Source organism: Carassius carassius, chromosome 39, assembly GCF_963082965.1.
Source record: "Carassius carassius chromosome 39, fCarCar2.1, whole genome shotgun sequence".
Lineage (NCBI taxonomy): Eukaryota > Metazoa > Chordata > Actinopteri > Cypriniformes > Cyprinidae > Carassius > Carassius carassius.
In genome coordinates, this window is record NC_081793.1 from 10355825 (window position 1) to 10383100 (window position 27276).

Sequence of the window (27276 nt, forward strand, 5' to 3'; positions counted from 1 at the left end):
TTCTATGAACTATTTCTAATCAATTTAAACTCATTCAAACTCATGTAATATTTCTAATTTATTTATGTGCATAAATATATATATTTTTTTATAAATTTCAATAAGGCCCAATATAGTAATAATGCAACAACTATAATCTCCTAAATACCATTCAATTTGATCTTATTTTAATAGTACTGACAACACATTTCTCAAGTTATCACACATTACTGAAAAATTAAATAAGGGACACTATATAAGTTATCTATTTTCATATTGTGCATATAATAGTACTCACAGAAGGACTCATAATTTACTTGAAAAGAGGCAATTTATGTATTCACTTGTATTTTTAACCGATTTAAAAGTGAAACTAAGGCAGAATTCTGTGCTCCGCTGATAAATAAAGTTACTTTAATATTCAAATCCGGTATCATGATCAACTTCCGATTTATATATCAAAGGTTTAAGTTCACATGGTTGTTTTTGTTTCTATTCACCAAGCAATTTTCTATGGACCCTTGCTGTCTTCTGTTCTAATAAAAAGCCTAGGCTATGACAATAGCTTCGACAAAATTGGCTATTGAACATAAACTGTTGAGAAATAAATTGGAAGTTGGTCATGATACTCGATTTGAATATTAAAGTTATTTAATTTACCAACTGCTTTGTCTCTGAATATATCTTGAAGTATTTAGTATTTATCCTGTGGCGTCATCGTGTGGACAACATAAGCAATGTGGCCTTCATTTCCCATTAAAATCTAATTTACTAAAAGCAGCTGGTAAATGCAGTCTCCCCTTACCAGTCACCCCCCATTTTTGGCATGGAGACAGAAATGACATACCCAAAATAAAAATGTTTTTGCTCATGATTCTTTCTGATTAGATACATAATCAACATTTGTCCACAAAGCTGACACGTCACAATTTTACTGTTCAGGAATCAGACTCAGACTGTTATGATAATAGAGATATATAAGCTCAAACATAAAAACAAAAATAAAAATATTAAAAACATATTTTTTAAATGTATTTAAAAAATTGTTGATGTAGGATATGAGTTTAGCAACACAGTGTAGCTAAAGCCACAAGTCTACCAAAGCTTCATATGAAAATTTCATAATCTAATCTGTAAAACTGAATTTTATTAAATATTTTCTAAGGCCATGTCATGTGTGTTTTAAGAGAAGGCTAATCAGATTGATTTATGGCACTTGTCATCTCTGTAAGATCTAACGTTAAGATTCCTGTGCTCTCTGTATGTGTGTTGGCTTTAAAAACTCCCCATTTCATGATTATATTGTTCTCACCAAATGAGTCTTTCTAACCTCCGCCAGGTATGACACATTATCCGCATTATTCTTTTATCATTATTATTTTGCTTTTATTACACCTTTATCAGCCTTTGTTGTGGTTATTTCAAGCTTTACAATCCACTAAACTGCTATCTCACTTAGTCTCAGTATGCATTTACCCTTATTTATCAAAAGTCTTACTATAAAAATTATTGTGGCAGAAATGCATTATGAAGAAATGCACCTGCTATTATTAGCATTAGAGCTAATGTTAGCATCAAGCTACATCAGACAATTTATTAAATTATTAGTACACTTTTACTAAAAACTCATTTTAAACCCCGATCGAGTGTTTGTAATAACTTCATTTAGCGATCAGGGGGTGGAATTTGGTCGTTTACTATTGTAAAAATATGCTATTTGTAGCCTTTTTCATCGCTGCACAAGTTAGCATTTCCGATGTACATTTTCGTTTTTTTTTATAAAAACGCCCCAGATCTCAAGAAAATCTCATACCAAGTTTTACTATCGTAATCGCGGGTTTATTATTCGGATATTTCGTGTGTACAGAGGTGTTTCAGTGTTATGGTAAGATATGAACCAGGAAGTTTACAGGAAGCATGTGACACGATGTGGCGGTGTCCAGTTATGACATGCTAAGATTGACATGGCGAAGGACCAATCGGAGTCTGAGTCACCTTTATTTATATAGCGCTTTAAACAAAATACATTGCGTCAAAGCAACTGAACAACATTCATTAGGAAAACAGTGTCAATAATGCAAAAATGATAGTTAAAGGCAGTTCATCATTGGATTCAGTTATGTCATCTCTGTTCAGTTAAATAGTGTCTGTGCATTTATTTGCAATCAAGTCAACGATATCGCTGTAGATGAAGTGTGCCCAACTAAGCAAGCCAGAGGCGACAGCGGCAAGGAACCGAAACTCCATCGGTGACAGAATGGAGAAAAAAAACCTTGGGAGAAACCAGGCTCAGTTGGGGGACCAGTTCTCCTCTGACCAGACGAAACCAGTAGTTCAATTCCAGGCTGCAGCAAAGTCAGATTGTGCAGAAGAATCATCTGTTTCCTGTGGTCTTGTCCTGGTGCTCCTCTGAAACAAGGTCTTTACAGGGGATCTGTATCTGGGGCTCTAGTTGTCCTGGTCTCCACTGTCTTTCAGGGATGTAGAGGTCCTTTCTAGGTGCTGATCCACCATCTGGTCTGGATACGTACTGGATCCGGGTGACTGCAGTGACCCTCTGATCTGGACACATTTTAGCGTAGATGCCATTCTTCTAATGATGTAGCAAGTACATAGGGTGTTATGGGAAGTGTTTCCGGTTCCGGTTTACCTAATTAATGCAGCCTAAAAATCCTTTAACGGATTTGGATAATAAAAGCATATTAGTATGTTATGTGTATGCCAGGTTAAAGAGATGGGTCTTTAATCTAGATTTAAACTGCAAGAGTGTGTCTGCCTCCCGAACAATGTTAGGTAGGTTATTCCAGAGTTTGGGCGCCAAATAGGAAAAGGATCTGCCGCCTGCAGTTGATTTTGATATTCTAGGTATTATCAAATTGCCTGAGTTTTCTTCTTATTCTTCTGACCTAAAATTTTGCAACTCTAACTCCTCCTAGAGCTTTAACTCTACAAACTCCAAACTCGGGTCAGACTTTCAGACTGTTCTGACTTGGTGTGCTATATCTTTTCAGACTGATTTGACTTTCAGTTTTCTTAAAAATTAATATTAAAAATCATAAAAACCCCATAGACTTACATTGCAGAGTGCTCAAATTGAGCCAAGACTACGGTGGCCCATTAGTGCACAAGCCAAAAATTCAAATCTAAACTCCCTGAAGCCCTAGACTCAATTAAACTACCATTCTATGTCTATCTATCTATCTGCTCATCTAATATTTCTTATCTATCTATCGATCTATCCTAACAACATGCTATGTTAGAAACATGCTAGTTGAATGCTAATCATGTTAGCAACATGCTAATCATGCTTGAAACATGTTAGCGACATGCTACTCACATGCTAATCATGCTAGCAACATGCTAGCGACATGCTAATCATGATACAAAACATGCTAGCAACATGCTAGCCGCATGCTAATCATGCTAGCGACATGCTAACGACATGTTAATCATGCTAGAAACATGCTAACAAGCTAACGACATGCTAATCATGCTAGAAACATGTTAACAACAACAATTATGATAGAAACATACTAGCAACATGCTAATCATGATAACAACATGCTAGTCGCATGCTAATCATGTTATCCACATGCTAGAAACATGCTAGCAACATGCTAATTATGTTTGAAATGTGCTAGCTACATGCTAGTTGCATGTTGATCATGCAAGCGACATGCTAATCATGCTAGAAACATGCTAGCAACATGCTAATCATGCTAGAAACATGCTAGCAACATGCTAGTCGCATGCTAATCATGCAAGAAACATGTTAGCAACATGCTAAAATTAATATTAATATAAATTATTTATTTTGAACTAATCTATCTATCATTCTTTCTAACTAATATATCTTTTAGCTAATCTATCAATATAACTTTAAAATACTTTAAACTTCGAACTACTTTAAACTTCTTCAAACTTTCTGGTCAGGCTTTCTCAAGCCAACTTAAAGCTTGTCTCAACAAACTTTTTTCTAGTTTCCTTTTGGAATTTTTGTCCTGCATGTCTGCCGCTCCTCCACCATCACGAGGAGATAAGTCATCTAGTCTTCTCACACTCATCTTCCTTTTCCTTTTTATACAGTTTTTTCCATTGAGTCTTGCTTTCTAAGCTTTGGCGCCAAGCTGTATCTCTGACTTTTTGTATTTGCCCGCCTCAAACTTCAACCAGTAATAATCTACGATATTCAGCATCCATTCCCCAGCCAATGCCTATCACTGTTGGCTTCCCAAGACATCACTCCAGATGCAGCCAGACCATCAGTGAATCAACACACATGGGAATACCCCTTTCAGAAGTCAATGGCACAAAAGGGAATCCACAACAGATTTAATCCATGGATTACATCCTAACACAAATAATACCTCCAGATTCTAGCTGAACTTTACTATAAAGTTTCATAGTCTCATTGAAAACATAATGCGAGGATTAAATTAAATGGTTAAATTAAATGATTGATTTTATGTGTAAGAAATTTCATATATTACTAAGAACTTGGGATTCCATATGTTCAACCTTTAAAGTAATCCTTTCCTCTCTTTCTTTTTGTAATGTGTGTGAATGTGTGAGTGTGTGTGTGTTTGTGTTAGATCAGTTTGAATGTCTTGGAATTGTCCTGTAAAGTCTTGTTCGCATCTCAAGCCAAGTTTCTTATGTTTTGTGCTTACAAGTTAAGGTCTTAAACTGCAGGTCTTGTTACCATGCTAATAAATAGTGTTTTAACTATACATTTGTTCATTCATATCAGCTGCATAGCTGCTAGTTACAGCTATTCAATTAATTTCTGGCAAATTCATTTGATCAGCCATAAAACTGAGATTCCTTTAAAATTCCCTATAAACATAATAATTAATTCCCTTTGTTTCCCTCTGGGGTCAGTACTACAACCCCCATCAAAGAAAAAAAATTAAATGATTACTTTTATTCAGCAAGGACATGTTAAATTAATAAAAAGTGAAAGTAAAGATGAATTGTTACTTCTATTTTGAATGCAGAGAACACACTATCACTCAAACAACTGCCTAGCCACCACCCAGAACACGCTAGTAAATGCATAGTAACACACTGGCAACTATTTATATTACCGTAGCAACTGCCTAGCACCACCCAGTACAACCTAGCAATTTTTTTTAAATGTTTAAACTTTAAAATTAGGCTTAGACAAACTAACACCAAAATCGGTTTACAAACTTTACTCTTCTAATTGTGTAATTAATATATAAAAAAATATTGTGATCTTGAATAAACTAAACTTTTAATACTTTAAAAACCTTTGTGTGTTATTTTAGGAGACCTTTTTGGAGAGCAAGCAGGATGGTGTGTCTCGGAAATACATCCCACCCGTAAGGTATGATGAGCTTGTTGACACCTTTTTTTACACAAACACACACACGTTCTAGTATTAATGATTATCATTTCAGTCAATCTTGTCTTCAGAAAAAACAATATTTGTTTGTCTTATTTCCCATTTTTCACATAAAGAGCTGCTTCTAAAGTGACAGATGTTTTTGCACAGATTGTTTAATGCAGCTCAGAAGGCATGAGCACATTGACTCTGCAATTACAATTTCTTATTACATGTGACAAACAGCAAATAATTTGCATCATTTAACACACAATATTGTAAAAAGATTTACTGAACATTTACAATTTGTGCTAATTCTGTCAGCTGCATTTTTAGACACTGAAAATTGTAGACATTTAAGTCAAATATTTTAAGTATTAATGATTATCATTTCAGTCAATCTTGTCTTCTGTAAAAACAATATTTTTTTGCCTTATTTCCCATTTTTCACATAAGAAGCTGTTTCTAAAGTGACAGATGTTTTTGCACAGATTGTTTAATGCAGCTCACAAGTCATGAGCACATTGTCTCTGCAATTACAATTGCATAAATAATGTTTTGAGATTAACGTTTTATAAAGTGTAATATTGTGAATATAGAAATGAAATTATGGAAAAAGTAATACTATTTTTAAATATGAAACTGAATCAAGTGAATTGATTCTAAAATTGGTCTTTGAATCTTTGAGATATGTTCAAAATGTTTATTTAATTAGAAAGTTATCACCTAAATGTATTGCTCATAGACTCACAGTGCTTCTGCTACAGCTTTGTTTGGAAATATTCTCATAAATGAAATATAAAAATAGACAATGGTGTGTCTAAAGTGTAAGCCAATTGAGCTTACTTTCAGAAAAAACAACAACATTATTTGTGTGATTATTGCTTAAAGGGTTAGTTCACCCAAATAGCAAAATTATGTCATTAACCCTCTGGAGTCGATTAACGCGTATACGCGTTTTGAGTCATTTTCTCCTGATAACCCCGAAAAGAACTTAAATTACACTTTCAGTTTTGATCGTACAGATACGAGCAATACATCAATCGAATCTGTAAAGGGTCTACTTTTTTTTGAATACAGACATAATAACAACAGAACTATGTGCACTTATAAAATAAAGATAACAAACAAGTTGTGCTGTCTGCAGCCTTTGTCTGTGCTGATCTTCATTTACAAACACGTCATTAAAATGAACTGTAACTCCGTGAATACTCAACGAAGAGAAATGAGAGATATATCTATAGAAAGTTTGACATGTCTGCTTTTAAACTAAACAAGTGCCGCCGAAAACAAATATTCTGTGATAAAGTAATCCATATGAAAACAACGCGATGTCCGTTTTTCACGTCTCCCTTATACCTAATGTGACCATGACCATGCTGAACGCGCTATTCAGATTCAAACTGAAGCGCACGGCTTGAATACGCCCACACAGAAGAAAAAGCAGTGAGACTGTTCTTCAAGTTTGTTTATTTTACTGTTTGCTTCGCGAAAAAGATGTGATGTGGTAGAGGATTTGAGATTTGGATTTCCTCAGAAAAAAAGGATGAAGTGCTTTATTCGGCAGAGATCATAAACATGAGTGAGTCTCTTTTTATTTATTTATATACTTGTACTAGTTTTCACATAACCTGTAAACATTTTACTAGTTAGACTTTTTCCAAAGACTTTTTCCAAACTATAATTCGTGACTAAATGTATAATCAAGTGAAACATTATGAAGTTTCAGTAACAATATACAATACTATACAATTCAAAAGCTTGATGTAAATAATATAAATGTAACAAATAAATGTAACTGTAACAAATGTAATAAACAATGCTGTTTTTTCAATTTATGCCCCCTAATAAACCTGAAAAAATATTCTCAGCTCTTTTCAACATTAATAATATTTATAATGATGATAATAATAACAATAAATGTTTTTTTTGTTTTTTTGTAGAAAATCAGATTGTTAAAATGATTTCTGAAGGATTGTGTGACTGGAGCAATGATGCAAAAAATTTGTTTGAAAGTCAGCTTTGATTGTTCCTAATAAACTGTTTAACTGCTCCCCCAAGTGGATATTAAATTATGTTGTGGGATAATTAAATATATTCTAAATAAACTACAAACATAAAATTATATAGATTTATTTTGTCCTCACATTCTTTCTTGTAACTCCTCCCTCTTAGTCACTGGCTCATTATGCAGCTCATTATGCAGGCCTTTGTCTTCTCAGGTGTAAATCACAATGATATTCATGATAGTTGACGCCTACTCAAATATGACTTTTACCAACAAAAAGTGTCTTAGAAAATTTTAATCAATATATTGTTTTCTGTGAGTGAGTAAACAAGATGATTTTCACATAATTTAGAAAGAAAAATACTAGGCTACAAGCTCCAGTTCTCAAAAATCCCGGGAACCAATATTCTTTATGTGGTCTTTTGCCTTATTCAAGTGATTTAACATTTTTAGTTTTTCCCTAACCAAGCATTACATATTTTTTCTCAAAAACACAATCATGTACATACATGCTGCTCACATATTATTATAGCCAAGTATGTGCTGAGTATGTAAGATTAGACTTTAGCCATTTAGGTATTTATAAGAAACTGAAAAAAGTACAAATGTCAGGGCATGACAAAACTTCTCCAGGCCCCAAAAATACCCTTAGACTCCAGAGGTTTAATAACTTACCCTCATGTTGTTCCAAACCCGTAAGACCTCCGTTTATCTTTGGAACACAGTTTAAGATATTTTAGATTTAGTCCAAAAGCTCTCAGTCCCTCCATTGAAGCTGTGTGAACAGTATACTGTCCATGTCCAGAAAGGTAAGAAAAACATCATCAAAGTAGTCCATGTGACATCAGTGGGTCAGTTAGAATTTTTTGAAGCATCGAAAAATACATTTTGGTCCAAAAATAGCAAAAACTACGACTTTATTCAGCATTGTCTTCTTTTCCTTGTCTGTTGTGAGAGAGAGTCCAAAACAAAGCAGTTTGTGATATCCGGTTCGCAAACGAATCGATTCGATGTAACCGGATCTTTTTGAACCAGTTCACCAAATCGAACTGAATCGTTTTAAACTGTTCGCGTCTCCAATACGCATTAATCCACAAATGACTTAAGCTGTTAACTTTTTTAATGTGGCTGACACTCCCTCTGAGTTCAAACAAACCAATATCGCGGAGTAATTCATGTACTCAAACAGTACACTGACTGAACTGCTGGGAAGAGAGAACTAAAGATGAACACTGAGCCAAGCCAGATAACGAACAACAGACTGACTCGTTGATTTTGATATTCTAGGTATTAGGAGTTTTGAGAACGTAGCGGGCATGGAGGATTATAATGTAACAGGAGCTCATTCAACTACTGAGGTGCTAAACCATTCAGGGCTTTATAAGTAATAAGCAATATTTTAAAATCTATAAGATGTTTGATAGGGAGCCAGTGCAGTGTTCAGAGGACCGGGCTACTATGGTCATACTTCCTGGTTCTAGTAAGAACTATTGCTGCTGCATTTTGGACTAACTGTAGTTTGTTTACTAAGCGTGCAGAGCAACCACCCAAATAAAGCATTACAATAATCTAACCTTAAGGTCATAAATGCTTGGATTAACATTTCTACATTTGACATTGAGAGCATAGGCCGTAATTTAGATATATTTTTGAGATGTAAAAATGCAGTTTTACAAATGCTAGAAACGTGGCTTTCTAAGGAAAGATTGCTATCAAATAACACACCTAGGTTCCTAACTGATGACGAAGAATTGACAGAGCAGCCATCAAGTCTTAGACAGTGTTCTAGGTTATTACAAGCAGAGTTTTTAGGACCTATAATTAACACCTCTGTTTTTTTCAGAATTTAGCAGTAAGAAATTACTCGTCATCCGGTTTTTTATATTGACTATGCATTCCATTAGTTTTTCAAATTGGTGTGTTTCACCGGGCCGTGAAGAAATAAAGAGCAGAGTATCATCAGCATAACAGTAAAAGCTAACACCATGTTTCCTGATGATATCTCCCAAGGGTAACATATAAAGCGTGAAGAGTAGCGGCCCTAGTACTGTGCCTTGAGGTACTCCATACTGCACTTGTGATCGATATGATACCTCTTCATTCACTGCTACGAATTGATGGCAGTCATATAAGTATGATTTAAACCATGCTAATGCACTTTCATTAATGCCAACAAAGTGTTCTAGTCTATGCAAAAGAATGTTGTGGTCAATTGTGTCAAACGCAGCACTAAGATCCAATAGAACTAATAGAGAGATACAACCACGATCAGATGATAAGAGCAGGTCATTTGTAACTCTAAGGAGAGCAGTCTCAGTATTATGATACGGTCTAAACCCTGACTGGAAATCCTCACAGATACCATTTTTCTCTAAGAAGGAATATAATTGTGAGGATACTACCTTTTCTAGTATCTTGGACAGAAAAGGGAGAATCGAGATCGGTCTATAATTAGTTAGTTCTTTGGGGTCAAGTTGTGGTTTTTTGATGAGAGGCTTAATAACAGCCAGTTTGAAGCTTTTGAGGACATATCCTAATGACAATGAGGAATTAATAATAGTCAGAAGAGGATTTATGACTTCTGGAAGCACCTCTTTTAGGTATAGGGTCTAACATACATGTTGTTGGTTTAGATGTTTTAACAATAAGGGGAAGTCGTGGCCTAATGGTTAGAGAGTTGGACTCGCAATCGAAGGATTGTTTTGTTTTCCTCCAGCGGCGCTCCATTTCTCGGGCTGCTCTCTTTAGGGTGCGAGTATGCTCATTATACCATGGTGTCAAACTGTTTTTCTTAACCTTCCTTAAGCGTAAAGGAGCAACTGTATTTAAAGTGCTAGAAAAGAGAGAGTCCATAGTTTCTGTTAAATCATCAAGTTGTTCTGAGGTTTTGGATATGCTAAGGAATTTGGATACATCAGCAAGATAACTTAAAAAGCAGTCTTTTGTGGTAGAAGTGATGGTTCTTCCATACTTGGAACAAGAAGTAGAATTTACAATTTTGGCTATATGAAGTTTGCACAAAACTAAATAATGATCTGAGATATCATCACTTGGCTGCATAGTTTCAACACTGACAACATCAATTCCATTTGACAATATTAAATCTAGATTATTATTTTGACAATGAGTAGGTCCTGAAACGTGTACTCTTACCCCAATAGAGTGCAGAATGTCTATAAATGCTGATCCCAGTGCATCTTTTTCATTATCAACATGCATATTAAAATCAACTATAAATTTTTTTTTTCTGCAGCCAGAACTAACTCTGATGTAAAATCACCAAACTCTTTAATAAAGTCTGTATGGTGCCCTGGTGGCCTGTATACAGTAGTAGTTGTCTCAGTCTGAAGATGATTTGAATCAATTTTGGTGAAAATCGGACCAACGGTTGGTGAGGAGTTAGAAAAAGTTGGTTTTAACTGAAAATCAATATGGCGGACAGGAAGTTGGGCCAAATAAGGAAAACTTGGTATCTATGTTCTCGGCTTGACCCAAGGAATCTATTAAGACCAGCAACATTTCAATAGCCTGTTTTATTCAAAAGTTATTAGCCTTTTTTGAAATTTTGTTATAACTTTTGACCACTAGGTTTCAAAATATTTTGAGTACCTTCAGGGGATGGTGTTGTTGGCACATTCTGAGTTTCGTAATGTTACACCAATGCATTTGTTTAGTATAGCATTTTATTTCAGAAAACTGCATTGAAGCCAATGGGAATTTCATGTTTTGTTCTATTATAGTGCCACCAAGAGGCTCAGTCACACCATTTTTTTATGTGTCCTCAGAGTGAGCCCATGTGTCAATTTTGGTGAAAATATCTCAATTCACTTCAGAGTTATAGATATTCATAGACATTTCGTGAAAATTGGACTAACCGTCTAGGACGAGTTCGAAAAAGTAGGTTTTTCGAACAATCGAAAATAGCGAAAAAACTAAACCTTGCGATTTTTAAATTTTGGGGTTCATTCGACTTGCATTAGCCAAGGATTCAGAGGAAAAAAAATTTCATTTTCTGGCTTACGGTTCAAAAGTTATTAGCATAAAAATATTGAAATTTTGGACGTGGTGGCGCTAGAGAGTTGGTGTTAGAGACTTCAAATTTGCTATAGTTAATGTTGGGACTGTCCTCTATCAGTGTGCCAAATTATACAACTTTCCCGCAATCGGTTCTATGGGCTGCCATAGACTTGCGGCGGAAGAATAATAATAATAATAACAACGCCAACGAAAACAATAGGGGCCTACGCACCTTTGGTGCTTGGCCCCTAATAACGCCAACGAAAACAATAGGTGCCTACGCACCTTCGGTGCTTGGCCCCTAAATATAGCTGCAAGCAGCAATAACGGGGGCCAAGCACTTCAGAAGCAAGCTTCAGACGAATGGCAGGAATGAGTAATTAAAACCGTTTTAAGATTATTTTAGGCAAAATGGCTTGAAAACAATAAACACAACAACTAGTAATAGGATTTATTGGCTTATCACTTGTAACCAATAGGTGGCGCTGTTACCAAATTAGTCTGAAATGATCAGTGTGAGGTGACAATGACACATACAAAGTTTGGTGCAAAAATGTCAAAGCTGTGCTGAGATACAGCCTCAAATGCATGTTGGCATCCTTCCAGCAAATTCGTTGATGCGCTAAATGAGAACCATTTCGTATATCGACACGAAATCCATATCTTTTAGGTGGCTCAGTCTGAAGATGATATGATTCAATTTTGGTTAAAATCGGACCAACGGTTGATGAGGAGTTCGAAAAAGTAAAAAAAAGAAATCTTGAAAATCCAAATAATGAAAACTTGGTATCCATGTTCTCAGCTTGACCCAAGGTATCTAATAAGACCAGCGATATTTCAATAGCCAGATTATTCAAAAGTTATTAGCCTTTTTTGAAATTTTGTTTTAACTTTTGACCACTAGGTGGCGTTGTTTCGAAATATTTTGACTACCTTCAGGGGATGGTGTTGTTGGCACATTCTGAGTTTTGTAATATTACACCAATGCATTACATATGCATCGCCGATATTTACAGCGATATCGTTGACTTGATTGCAAATAAATGCACAGACACTATTTAACTGAACAGAGATGACATAACTGAATCCAATGATGAACTGCCTTTAACTATCATTTTTGCATTATTGACACTGTTTTCCTAATGAATGTTGTTCAGTTGCTTTGACGCAATGTATTTTGTTTAAAGCGCTATATAAATAAAGGTGACATTGACATTGACATTAGTTTTGTATAGCATTCTATTTCAGAAAACTGCATTGAAGTCAATGGGAATTTCATGTTTTGTTCTATTATAGCGCCACCAAGAGGCTCAGTCCCACCATTTTTTAAAGTGTCCTCAGAGTGAGCCCATACATATGTGTGTCAAGTTTGGTGAAAATATCTCAATTCACTTCAGAGTTATAGACATTTATATGAAAAATCACATAAAAAATGACTGACTCTTGACTTTGATTGAATTTTACTACCCCTTACTATCAATATTTTCGCATTTGGGCATTGGTGTTTAGCTATCGACCTATGTTTTCGAACTTCTGACGGTGGTTTCGTTTCGATCAGACAAGCGGTTTCGAAGATATAGCCAAATGGTTTTTAAGCGCTAAATCACAACACTACACAAACCGTAAGGCAAAACCTAGCATGTTTGGTATCGTAGGACTCGGTAAGGTTTCAGGAGTCTAATTTGATGAGTCTCGTGAAAATAAGTCAACCACATTCAAAGTTATAAGCATTTAAAAAAAGATGATCACCACTAGGTGGCGCTGTTTTGAAACTTCTCACGCTCCTTCAGGACATTGTGCTGATGACCCATACCATGTTTCGTAACAATCAGTTGATGCGTTCTGAAAATACAGCATTTTAGCACAAAATTCTAAATGGCCGACAGTCAAAATGGCGGAAATGATAAAATTGGATATCAGTAGACTCGGCATGTTGCCCTGAATCTAACAAGACCAATTTTATGATTTTTGGACAAACTGTTTAAAAGTTATAAGCAAAAATAGCCATTTTTCATATCTCCGGACCAGTAGGTGGCGCTGCGCTGAAACGCAGTAAGTAGCCTCAGGTCATGCTTGTTATGACATGTACCAGGTTTGGTCTGAATACAATAATTCGTTGCAGAGATACAGCCTTACGACTGTTTTTGTAAGCACTACGTAAAATTAGTTTGAGCGTTTATCGAAAACGGTTTGACGAATCAATTTGAGTTGCATAACTTTTGGTCAGCACTGACTGAAGATGATCTGGTTAAATTTTCGTGTGAATCGGACAAACTGCCTAGGACGAGTTCGAAAAAATAGGTTTTTAAAAAAATTCAAAATGTTGCCACTGTCCTCTATCAGAATGTCAAACCATTACAACTTTCCCGCAATCGGTTCTATGGGCTGCCATAGACTCCTAGGCGGAAGTAGGAAGAATAATAATAACTAGATAGTAAAGTTTGTGGTCAAACTTTAAGTTGGCTTGAAAAAGCCAGGCCAGAAAGTTTGAAAAATTTAGAAAGTTTGAAAAGTCTAAAAAGTTTAAAAAGATTTAAAAGATTGAAAAGTTAAGAAGTTTAAAAAAGAAAGTGATTAACATATTGCTAGCATTAAAAGCAAGTGACTACCATGACATTTGCATGATTAGCAAAGTTGCTAGCATGTTGCTAGCATGATAAGCAACTGACTAGCATGTCGCTAGCATGATTAGCAAGTTACTAGCATGACGGTAGCATGTTTGTAGCATGATTAGCATGTTTGTAGCATGATTAGCATGCGGCTAGTATGTCTCTAGCATGATTAGCATGTTGCTAGCATGTTTCTAGCATGATTAGCAAGTGACTAGCATGTTGCTAGCCTGTTGGTAGCATGATTAGCAAGTGACTAGCATGTTGCTAGCATTTTACTAACATGTTCCTAGCATGATTAGCATGTTTCTAGCATGATTAGCATGTTGCTAGCATGTTTCTAGCATTTTTCTAGCATGATTAGCAAGTGACTATCATATCGCTAGCATGTTTGTAGCATGATTAGCAAGTGACTAGCATGTCGCTACCATGTTCCTAGCATGATTAGTATGTTGTTAACATATTTCTAGCATGATAAGCATGTTACTAACATGTTGCTAACAAGGTTAAAGAGGTGTTTGAATTGTTTACTAGAAGGGGACGGTTAACAAAAATAAAAGAGAATACATTACCCTGGGTAAACAATGAATGTAGGAAATTGATGAAGGAGAGAGATCAGTTCCTTAAAAAAAACGCTGAATTCTGGTCTTTTAACTGATCGATATAAATAAACCTCTATGAGGAATAAGGTAATACAGACTTTACGAAAGGCTAAAGCAAGTTTTTTTATGAACATTATTGAGGGGTCAAAAAAAAGAAGGGGAAAGAATTTGGCAAACCATTAATAAATTAGCTAGTAAACAAAAGAACAATGTTAAACATTTTGAACTTAAAATTAACAATACTCTAGTAAAAGATTCTTTATCTATAGCCACTCATTTTAATTCACATATAAGAAATTCAGTGGATGAATTAACACAGCATTTTACTGTAAAATACATTACATATAGACCTATACAAATTGATAAACCGTTATTTCAAATAGATGAAATAACTGAGTTAGAAGTAGCAAATATCATTGATGCATTAAAAAGCTCCAAAGCAAAGGATGCGTATGGGCTTGACACAACATTTTTAAAAACAAATAAAGATTCTTAAGTATGCCCAATAACACACATGGTAAACCTGTGATTCAAACAAGCAGTTGTTCCATCTGCTTGGAAGATGGCTACAGTTGTTCCAATCTACAAATCTGGAGATAAATTAAATTTGAAAAATTATAGGCCAATTAGTTTTCTTCCTATTATATCTAAGGTAGCAGAAAAATGGGTATCAAATCTTTTGACTAATCATCTAAATAAGGGTTTTAATTCTTTACATCCAATGCAATTTGGTTTCCGAAAAAATTACTCAACAGATTCAGCAAACTGTTTGTTGAGAGAGTGAAATGTTTATTAGATAAGAATGCGTGTGTTGGTGATGTCTTTTTAGATTTAAAGAATGCATTCGACACTGTTGACCATCAGGTGCTTTTATCTAAACTAACAAATTTTAATTTCTCAGAGGAAGCAATACTTTGGGTAAAATCTTATCTTTCTAATACACAAAAAAACACAAAAAAATCTGTGAGTATGATGTTTTCAAAACGGTTAGTAGAGATGACGCATTCAAATGTATTTCTAGGAGGAGAGGAAATAGAACTTGTGAAAGAGTTTACGTATCTTGGAGTTACTCTGGATTCTACTTTCACTTTTAAAAGCCATGTAAAAAAGTTGTCTAATATTGTGAAATTTAATTTAAGGAATTTTAGGTATATTAGGTCTTTCTTGACAGTTGGTGCTGCAAGGCTGTATTTATTTATATTCAATGATTTTTTCACATATGCAGTATTGTTTCAGTAGTTGGTCAGTCACTAGTAACTCAATTCTTAAGTCAATAGAAACACTGTATAAGAAGGCGATAAAAGTGTTTGATAAAAAACCCCTCTCATTTCACCACTGTCAAATAATTAAAAAACATAATCTATTGAGTTTTGATAATTTTAAAAATCTTAATTATGCATGCTTTGTTTATAAGGTCTGGCATGGGCTTGCTCGACCCCCGTTGAAGGAGTTCATCAAACAGAGGGCAGATTGTGGTATTGGTACCAGGTCTGTCAGTAGAGGGGATTGGGAAGTACAAAATAGGCAAACATCTTTTGGCCAGAAAGTTTTATCAGTGATAGTGAGCCAATATTTTAATAGTTTGCCACAGTCAATACGACAGTGTTCTAATTATCACACTTTTAAAGAACATCTTAAAAAGTGGCTTATGAAAAATCAAGCGTGTGGACATTTGTGATGTGGTTTATGTATTGTGTTTTTAGCAGAGTCTTGTGTATAGTGAGCATTTGTTATTGTGTGTACCTGCCTAGGGACTACGGACGTAAATTAGCATTACTGCTATAATCCGGCTTGTTTACATTTTGTATTCTGTACAAATGTTCATCAACATGCTTTGCCTCTATCAAATAAATAAAAATAAAAAAACAGCAACAAGCAGTATGGCAGTATATTCCCTCGGCAGATAGAGCAGCCGGCAGCATGAACAAACAATGAACAATACAGGGAACTACACTAACCTTTTCCACTGGTGGCACTTGCACGACTAACTTTTTCAGTTACTGGCGCAAAACATGATTTGGTCGCACAAATTTTTAATAGTAAGCCGCTCTGGATGATAATGAAACTGTATTACATACAAATGTGCTTTTTATTTTACTTTCCATCTTATAAACCACATGCCTTCTTGTTTTATTTCTTACAGTACATACAGTGCATTGCTCTGTCTTGTTACGTTAACCCAGGGCTGCAGCTGGGGTTAGAGGGGCCCTGGTGCAGGTTGTACCAGTGGGCCCTGTTTGAAATTGTTTAATAAAGTTAAAGTTAAGTTTGTAGGTGTCCAGAAACTAATTTAAAATAGCATTGCATAGTCTCCACTGTAAAATAAAATACACAGTCAAACAAAAATTTATTCAGACACCTTCAACATTTCTCACATTATCACTTATCATTATCACATTATTATTTAATTTGCTATAGTTTAGAATTTGGTAATAAAATATGACAAGAACTCAACTGTTTAACTGTGTCAGAACAAATTCCTCTTGATAATCTCAGATAACTTTGATAGAAAGATAAGTAATGGAATCAATCAAAACTTCAGATAACTGTCTGTGTATGACAATATTTACACAACTATCCATACTTTTTTGAACAGTTACCAAGCAAGCAATGGTTAATTTTGTTCAGTCTGTGGTGTGAAAAGGTTGCATTAGCAATAAAAGAAAGAAACACTTAAGCAAAACATGGTCAGGTCCCTAATTTATTTATTTATTTGTAATCAATTTCACTGGTAGTCTACAGTATGAAGAATTTTTGGGTATAATATTTCACAGATCACTGTATTTTGCTATACTCACTTACATAAATGAACTAGTGTCCTGCACCCACCAGTAAAACAATATAATCAATTATATAAGATTTTTGGGTTGACTGTGGATAAATTCTTGTTAAAACTACAAAGTAATTCAATCAAGAGCAGTGAGTGATTTACTTTCATTTTCTTGGATTAACATTAAAGACACCGACAGCAGAGCTAGTAAATTAGGCACGGTCACTTTAAGAGACAATGCATCCATTATAATGTTACACATCCAATTTCTTTCCAACTCTTTACTTTCACTTAAGACATAACCACAGACTTTTTCGAACACACTTTCCAAGACGGGTATTTTGACACATTTAGTATGTATTTGTCGGTGCAAAAGCACGAAGACGCGTCTCTGCGTGCGCCCTGAACCACTAGAACACCACGGTGCTGAATTGAGCTCTTTAGCATCTTTTTCTGTTTGTTTAAACTGCGATTTGTATTTGTTCGTTCAGGTGCAGGAGGACGCGAACGTCACAACTTTTGATTTGAATAATGCATTAGTACATGTTGAAATTAACATTAAGATTAATGAATGCTGTAGAAGGATTCTTCTTGCTTAGTTCATGTTAACTAAAGTATTTAACTGACATTAACTAATGGAACCTTATATAAGTGTTACCCATTCAGTGTAACAGGAACAAAAAGCCATTCTGAAATCACATAAAAAAACTAAAAGCCATTTGGCAGTCTGTGACATCATCAGGTGGCATGGTGAAGACTGTGTGGTGCTGTGAGAAAAGTGAGTTTATTGCTCTTAAATATTTCATAATTTCACCTTTTCATGGTGTGGTAACCTAAGTTACAAAAACAAATGTCATTCAGTGAAATGCCACTGAATGACATGACACTTTTTAATTTTTAAAAATAAGTTGTGAATATATTGTGATGTTGTGAATAAATTGTGATTAACTTTACTGGTCAAGCTCAGTGTTTCAAATACATGGCCAGTTGATTGTTTGAGCTGAAGTAGAAATTTTGTCTTTCAGGGTAATGTTTTTGTGGTTTAATGCTAGGGTGACCATATGCGCCATTCATATGGGACACGTCCCAGCCAGGATTTTAATATTGCGTAAAATATCCAGGTTTTGGCTATTTGCACTGTGCAGGTTGATCATTGTGTAACATTCATGAGAGCTATAAAGAGCAGAGCAGATGGCTCCTTATGTTTTCGAATCACTTTCACATGGTTGTTCTTTCGTTTGACTTGAAGCACTGTGGCGCACTTTTTTTTTTTTTGTGCGCAGCGACGCTTCAAGTCAATCGAATCAACAAACACGTGTGCATATTTGCATCTCTTTGATCATTCCCTCTAGATCTCACCTTCTCACACGCAGCCCCACGATTGGTCGATTATGTACAATACCTGCATGTTATTGGTTAAACTGCTCTGGATGTTTTAGGCATTATTAAAATCCTGGCTGGGACGTGTCCCGTATGAACGGCGCATATGGTCACCCTATGTAATGCAAATTCTCTGGTACACCACAGTGTCATCGATTACACTGAATGACAGCAAGAAGCAATTTTTGAGGCCGAGCAAGTCAGAAACAAAGTGACAGACTAAGTAAGCATGGCAAAAGCATAAGTACAGTAATATAAAATGGTTATTACTTTTCAACATCTGCTTCTGCCATCATTTACTCGGGAATATACTCAGATAGATCCTTCAGGGTGTCTTGGAGGGGGGAGGTTCAACCATAACTCCTTCCAGGAGCGCCAGAAACCTAGGAGTTGTGATTGATCATCAGTTAAGGTTCACAGACCATATTGCTACAATGACCCGGTCCTGCAGATTTGCCTTATACAACATTAGGAAGACCCTTCCTGTCTGAGCAAGCCACACAACTTCTTGTCCAAGCTCTTGTTCTCTCCAGACTGGACTATTGTAATGCTCTCCTGGTGGGCCTTCCCGCATGTACAATCAAGCCTGTACAACTGATCCAGAATGAAGCAGTGAGGGTTGTCTTCAATGAGCCAAAAAAAAGCTCACATTACTCCGCTCCTCATCAGGTTACATTGGCTACCAAAAGCCACTTGCATCAAATTCATGGGACTGATGCTTGCCTACAAGACGACTACTGGCGCGGCACCAATAAACTCACTAGTTCAAACTTATGAGCCCTCCAGAAGCTTGCATTCTGCAAGTGAACGATGCCTTGTGGTGCCTTCCCAAAGATGTTCAAAATCACTCTCACGGACCTTTCCCTGGACTGTGCCCAGTTGATGGAATGACCTCCCAATCTCAATTCAAACAGCTTTGTCTTTACTCATCTTCAAAAGTTATCTAAAAACTCATCTTTTTCACCAGCACTTGACCAACTAATACTAGCACTTACCTTTTCTTGTCTATCCTATTCTTGAAGAAAAAAAGCAAAAAACTAAAAAACGTAACTACGGGTTCTATTCTTGTCATGACACTTGTATACTGTTGCTGTTCTCTCATTGCTCTGATTGCTTATATTGTTCTCATTTGTAAGTCACTTTGGATAAGTGTCTGCTAAATGATTAAATGTAAATGCAATGAATATTATTAAAAATCATTTAATGATACAGACTAATACTAAAACATGGCAGTTATGGGAACAATGACAATATTATTTCCCATTTTGACAAAACGTCATTCAGAGTAACAAACGACGGTCATTTAGCATAGTGGATATATTTATGTAAAAATTAAACAATATTTTTATTATTGCATGTACTTATTAAAATACATAAAATAATATGTACAGGTGCATCTCAATGAATTAGAATGTCGTGGAAAAGTTCATTTATTTCAGTAATTCAGTTCAAATTGTGAAACAAGTGTATTAAATTCAGTGCACAAAGACTGAAGTAGTTAAGTCTTTGGTTCTTTTAATTGTGATGATTTTGGTTCACATTTAACAAAAACCAAAAAAATCTCAACAAATTTGAATATGGTGACATGCCAATCAGCTAATCAACTCAAAACACCTGCAAAGGTTTCCTGAGCCTTCAAAATGGTCTCTCAGTTTGGTTCATTAGGCTACAAAATCATGTGGAAGACTGCTGATCTGACAGTTGTCCTGAAGACAATCATTTACACCCTTCACAAGGAGGGTAAGCCACAAACATTCATTACCAAAGAAACTGGCTGTTCACAAAGTGCTGTATCCAAGCATGTTAAAAGAAAGTTGTGTGGAGGGAGAAAATGTGGAAGAAAAAGATCCACAACCAATGCCCATGGTGTTGGCGTGCTTGACTGGCCAGTAGACTCACCAGACCTGAACCCAATAGAGAATCTATGGGGTATTGTCAAGAGGAAAATGAGAAACAAGAGACCAAAAATGCAGATGAGCTGAAGGCCACTGTCAACAGTGCCACAAACTGATCACTTCCATGCCACGCCGAATTGAAGCAGTAATTAAAGCAAAAGGAGCCCCTACGAAGTATTGTGTACATGTACAGTAAATGAACATACTTTCCAGAAAGCCAACAATTCACAATTTTTGTATTTATTTATTTATTTATTGGTTTTATGAAGTATTCTAATTTGTTGAGATTGTGAGAATGTGAATTGGTGGGTTTTTGGTTAAATGTGAGCCAAAATCATCACAATTAAAAGGACCAAAGACTTAAACTACTTCATTCTCTGTTCATTGAATTTATTTAACACACAAGTTTCACAATTTGAGTTGAATTACTGAAATAATTGAACTTTTCCATGACATTCTAATTTATTGAGATGCAGCTGTAATCACATTATATTTTAAATGACTTTCACTTCCTTACAAAAAACGTATCGCTGACAAATGTGCCCCCTGACCAAGTGACGTGACATGACCAAGTATGGTGATCCATACTCTGAATTAGAGCTCTATATTTAACCCATCCAAGTGCACAGCCATATTGCTGTGGTGCCTGGGGAGCAGTTATGGTGCCTTGCTGAAGGGTCTCACCTCAGTCATGGTATTGAGGGTGGACTGCCTCAACAGTCATGTTACACTGAATGACATTTTTAGTGGGTTTCTTCTCTAAATTATAGTAAAAAAAATGTATGATACTCATTATTTTTTGCTTAGAAAAACAACATTAAATAGGAAAAATTCTAACGTATATGAAATTACAGCTGCATTACACCCTTAATTTTTAATGCTTGAAACCCCCTTTTCGTCTTTCACCCCATTACAAAGGTAAAAATTATAAAACAAATTCCAGTGGCAAATATTGCTCCTTACTTGAAAAGTTGATTTCTGGCCCTGGCTTTCTGTATTATCATGCCACTTAGAGGAACAATGTGAAGTTGAGTGCATAGTCACTGACCTGATTTACCGATGGATAAACAGCAGTAAATGATTCTGAGACAAAGAAATATGATTCTACATGAATCATCGCATATCAGAAATCACAGATTAGGCATTAGAATAACATGTTATTGTATTATGGTATTATGGCACAAATTACATGGACATAGGTGAAAATAAACAGCCACTTTCTTTGCATTAGGATAATTCGGAATGTCGTTATTTTTAGTCCAGTGATTCTGCATCTCTCTCCATCTCATTTTATTAATGCACCAGTCGGTGGGGCCAACAATGTGATGTAAAGGTAGGAGCTAATATTATTCTGCAGAGGCAGTCTTTTGTCACACTATTACATCGCACTGAGACAAAATCCGAAATAAGATGGCAGCTTGGTTTAAATAAAAGCTGTTTTTGAACTAATGAGGAAGTTTTGAGTTCTAAAACTTATGGGATGTTGTTATAGTACAATGATCTCATGTCAAAATATCATGAAAACACACACACACACATACATATATATATATATTGTGACAAGTCAGCTGCCTCCTCCCTGATTGTCACCGGCACCCCGTCCTAAATTGCCGCCCTTCACCAGGCTCCCGACTGGAGTGGGTGTGTGAGAGGAGGGGCGCTGGACGAGTCAGGGCTGGCGGCGTGTGATGGGGCACACCTGAAGGAAATGGAGCCTCATCACCGCCGCTGTTTAAAAGCCCAACGCGCCTCTCCTCGGGAGACCGGTCTCTTCCCCGTGCATGCACACTGGTGTCCTCGTGGGTCCAGGAAGGGTGCGTTGAGGGACTCCCGCGCCACCAGAGACGTGAGCTGCCGGACCCACGATCCGGATGGGAACCGCACCCGTTTACACGGCCGTCGGGCCAGGATGCCGGGCCGTCCATCCCCTACCAGCGCCGCGGCAAACGAGAGAGATGCGGCCGCTAGAGGAAGCCGCTGCACCTTGCGCCCCGGACCGAAGAGGGGACCGCGTGCAGCCGCCGGACTCCGCCCCTTACCTGGACCCTTCCTCCATGAACACTGCCCGACCCACACAAACCCTGCAGCACGACGAGAACACCAGATTCCCTGTTTATTTTGGACACTCTTCCGTTTTGGCCACTTTTATATCCTGTTTTATTTGATATTCTGTTAATAAAAGCCTCTCAGAGGCCTGACACCACGCCCACTGTGTCTGTCTTGTGCTCCTCCCGCCACAATATATATATATAAACTCACCATTATTTTTCGCTGCTTTTGACACGGTTAATCACCAGATCCTCCTATCAACCCTACTGGCAAAAGGCATCTCAGGAACCACACTTCAGTGGTTTGAGTCTTACTGGGGTGCCTCAGGGCTCAGTTCTTGGACCACTTCTCTTCTCTGTCTACATGGCATCATTAGGTTCTGTCATTCAGAAACATGGCTTTTCATACAACTGCTATGCTGATAACACTCAACTCTACCTCTCATTCCATCCTGATGATCCAACGGTAGCTATGCGCATCTCAGCTTGTCTAACAGTTATTTCTTGCTGGATGATGGACCATCACCTTCAACTCAACCTTTCCAAGACAGAACTATTTGTGATTCCAGCAAACCCATCGTTTCATCACAATTTCACCATCAAGTTAGGCACATCAACCATAACTCCTTCAAAAACAGCTAGAAGATGATCAGCTGACTTTCTCAGACCACATTGCTAAAACTGACCGATCCTGCAGATTTGCTTCAACATCAAGAAGATCAAGCCCTTGCTTTCGGAACATGCTGCACAACTCCTTGTGCAAGCTCTTCAGGCTGGACTATTGCAATGCCCTCATGGCAGGTCTTCCAGCCAGTTCTGCAAGTGAACGTCGCTTGATTGTGCTATCCCAAAGAAGCACAAAGTCACTTTTACGGACTTTTAAATGAAATGTTCCCTCCTGGTGGAATGACCTCCCCAACTTATTCCAAGCAGTCCTTAGCCATCATCTCTTCCATCTTTATTTTACTTTCTAACTTTAACACCCACTATTCTAATTCTATCCTATTCCATCTAAAAAAAAAAATCTAACTACCTTTCTAATCTTTTTGTATTCTATTTTCTTTTCATTTATGCAATTGTGTGTGTGTGTGTGTGTGTGTGTACACAACACACCTCTAACACTAGCTTGCTCTATTCTTTTTTTTTAATCTGTTTTCTTTTTATTTATTATATTATTTAAAAGCCCATGGTATGTGTACTTTGTTAACCTAACTGAGACTTGTTATAGCACTTATATATCATTGCTCTTTTTGTTGTTTTTGATTGCTTCCACTGTCCTTATTTATAAGTCGCTTTGGGTAAAAGCGTCTGCTAAATGAATAAATGTAAAAAAAAAAAAAAAACACATATATATATATATATATATATATATATATATATATATATATATATATATATATATATATATATATATATATATATATATATATATATATATATATAATTTTATTTTTTATTATTATTATTATTTATTTAATTTTTTTTTATCAGGATTTTTGTATGAATCATTTGAATAAATGGATGGTGAATTACTTATTCTTAATGGCAATCACTTGTCACCACCTTAAAAGTGAAGCTGTTCCATACATGCACAATAGTGCACAATAGTGGTTTTCCACTGACATCCAAAAGGCCAACATTTGTGTAAAGTGTAATGTAAATCACACAATGTACACAGAAGATATGAGACACTTCCCGTTTTCAAAATGTCTGTCAAGTTATATTAGCAGACGACTCTGACAAGTGTGCAAAAGATCATGAAAATATTAATAATTCAATATATAATTCAAATATATCAATTTAGAGAAAGAGCAAAACAGGATTTTCAAAGTTTGTTAAAAATGCCCTATTCGTTTTGTCAGGTGGTGGTGTTACAACAGTGACCCACAATAGCCACATCAAATCATCATCTCTCCTGAATTGCAGTATCAAATTAAAAGAGTTTTTTGTCTTATAATTTGTCTTACAAATTTGTCTTATAGCTTTCATGAGTTTTTAACCAGGGTACAGTGCAGGAAAATTGAAAAATTACACATTCCATCCAACATGGTGAACTTTGTTACAATTTCAGTGCACATCAGAGAAACTTCATCCTGACCATATCCTGTGTTTGGGGGAGCTGTAGAGTCCCCTGACCAGGGCCTAGCCCAAGCACAGCAATTTTTTATTTTAATTTTAATTTTAATTTTTTTTGCAGGAGTTATCTGGAACTCTGTGATGTGACCAAAAAACATTTTTAAACACTTTTTTTTAAGGTTATTTACATGAAATTATGCATAATTTATTGTAATTAGTAAGTGCATGTAACGTGTAACAATGACACAGTAAAATAAAGTATTACCGCATTGTCTGTCTCACAAACTTTGCCATGTTTATTATTATAATTATATATTTTTTTTTAGTTCTGAACTTTTTTAGTTAACTGAAACATACACAGATCCTTGCATGCTATTTTCTCAAGTAGTATAATGTTCCTGTTCTGTAAATCCCTTTTTTAAAATCACATTTGTGATTCTCAGTTAATGCAGAATTGTGTATCTCTAGTTCTGTTTTTTTATTTTATATTTTTTATCTCTTTGCATCTATATTTATTTATTGATATCTATTTATTATTTATTGATATTTATGTAATGTGTTATATGCAACTCTTGTGAACTGTAACGGCAATGTGCTGAGCTTAAAGATTAAATATTACAATTGTATGATGGTGTATTAATGAGCTGTTTGTGTTCTTTAGGATGATGTCAACCGAAAGTGCAAATAGTTTCACTCTAATTGGAGAAGCTTCAGATGGAGGAACCATGGAGAACTTGAGTCGCAGGCTGAAAGTATGGACTCATTAATACAAAACTGCACTATACAACTATACAAAATTTCATATTTACATTTATGTTCTTGGCAGACACAAAAGTAGTACAATAAAGCAAATGATTTATTAGTTACAGTTGATTTAATTTATCTATAATTGATCTGATAATTTTTGCATTGCTGTTGATATTGCTATTTTAAACCATTAGTCAGAACAAAAAGCATTTGAAGGATGATGTGCACAATTCTGTTATTTGACACCAATATACCAATATGTATATGTATAAGTATAAAAATATATATATATTTATGTTATGTTTTTTTAAACAAACATTAAGTCAGGGTGTGATACCAAACCTGACCACATGGAGATTCCACAAGACATACCAGTCATATTGATCTGACTGCATATACAACTAGAATGAGTTTTAACCAGACTTCCACAAGTTTTCAAACATATCAAAGTGCATTTCACATTATTTCATTCCCATAATTTAATAAAATGCGACACAAAATGTGGCCACTATTTAAATAAAACTATGGGACTTAAAAAGATAGGACAGATTATTAAAATGTCCTAATGTTTAAACTCACGTTCTCTCATTATGATCAACGAAGTGCACACAGGATGTAAATGACATTCATTGTGTAGTGTAGTCAACTTCATTGATTTATATTTAAATAATTGACAACATAGATGATTTTAAAAGCAGTGCTCTTTACCTGCTTTCTATATTTAGTCCATTCACAATTCATGTAAAACCTTTATTTTTCATGCACCCACATTTAAATGTATGATTATGCTAAATTATAAGTCAGAAAATTGTTGGGGATTGACAGTGATAATCATAACAATGGATGGAAAAAATAAAATTTCAACATTTGCAAATCAGTGTTGGTTGAGCATATGTTTAGTATAGTTTAAAAAGCCTCTAAACATTTTTGTTCCTATTGTGATTAGAAATACATTTATCTCTATATTGTTGTTAGCATGTTGCATTGCTTATGCATATAATAATTCATATATCAGTTAAATCTATATATCTCAGTTAATAAGTAGACAAAGTAGGCTATTACAGATTACTTATTAAAACTATAACTATAATGGCTAAAACTAAAATTAAAAAAAATAAGTAATAACTAAGTAGTATTATTAGTGTATATATATATATATATATATATATATATATATATATATATATACTATACTGTACTATATATATACTATATCACTCACCTAAATGATTATTAGGAACACCATACTAATACTGTGTTTGACCCCCTTTTGCCTTCAGAACTGCCTTAATTCTACGTGGCATTGATTCAACAAGGTGCTGAAAGAATTCTAGAAATGTTGGCCCATATTGATAGGATAGCATCTTGCAGTTGATGGAGATTTGTGGGATGCACATCCAGTGCATGAAGCTCCCGTTCCACCACATCCCAAAGATGCTCTATTGGGTTGAGATCTGGTGACTGTGAGGGCCATTTTAGTACAGTGAACTCATTGTCATGTTCAAGAAACCAATTTGAAATGATTCAAGCTTTGTGACATGGTGCATTATCCTGCTGGAAGTAGCCATCAGAGGATGGGTACATGGTGGTCATAAAGGGATGGACATGATCAGAAACAATGCTCAGGTGGGCCGTGGCATTGAAACGATGCCCAATTGGCACTAAGGGGCCTAAAGTGTGCCAAGAAAACATCCCCCACACCATTACGCCACCACCACCAGCCTGCAAAGTGGTAACAAGGCATGATGGGTCCATGTACTCATTCTGATTCTACCATCTTAATGTGTAGCCATTTTTT

The 27276-nt window shown here is 35.6% G+C and overlaps 1 protein-coding gene across 4 annotated transcripts in view; it reads left to right on the forward strand.

The window, feature by feature from the left end:
• The window catches only part of becn1 (beclin 1, autophagy related), a 157922-nt gene that overhangs the window by 53887 nt on the left and 76759 nt on the right, over nucleotides 1-27276 (forward strand). For all 4 annotated transcript variants that reach the window (XM_059530668.1, XM_059530672.1, XM_059530669.1 and 1 more), the window contains 2 exons: nucleotides 5271-5329; nucleotides 25393-25483. In XM_059530668.1, the coding sequence (XP_059386651.1) occupies nucleotides 5271-5329; nucleotides 25393-25483 (150 nt within the window). The remainder of the gene's footprint in view (nucleotides 1-5270; nucleotides 5330-25392; nucleotides 25484-27276) is intronic.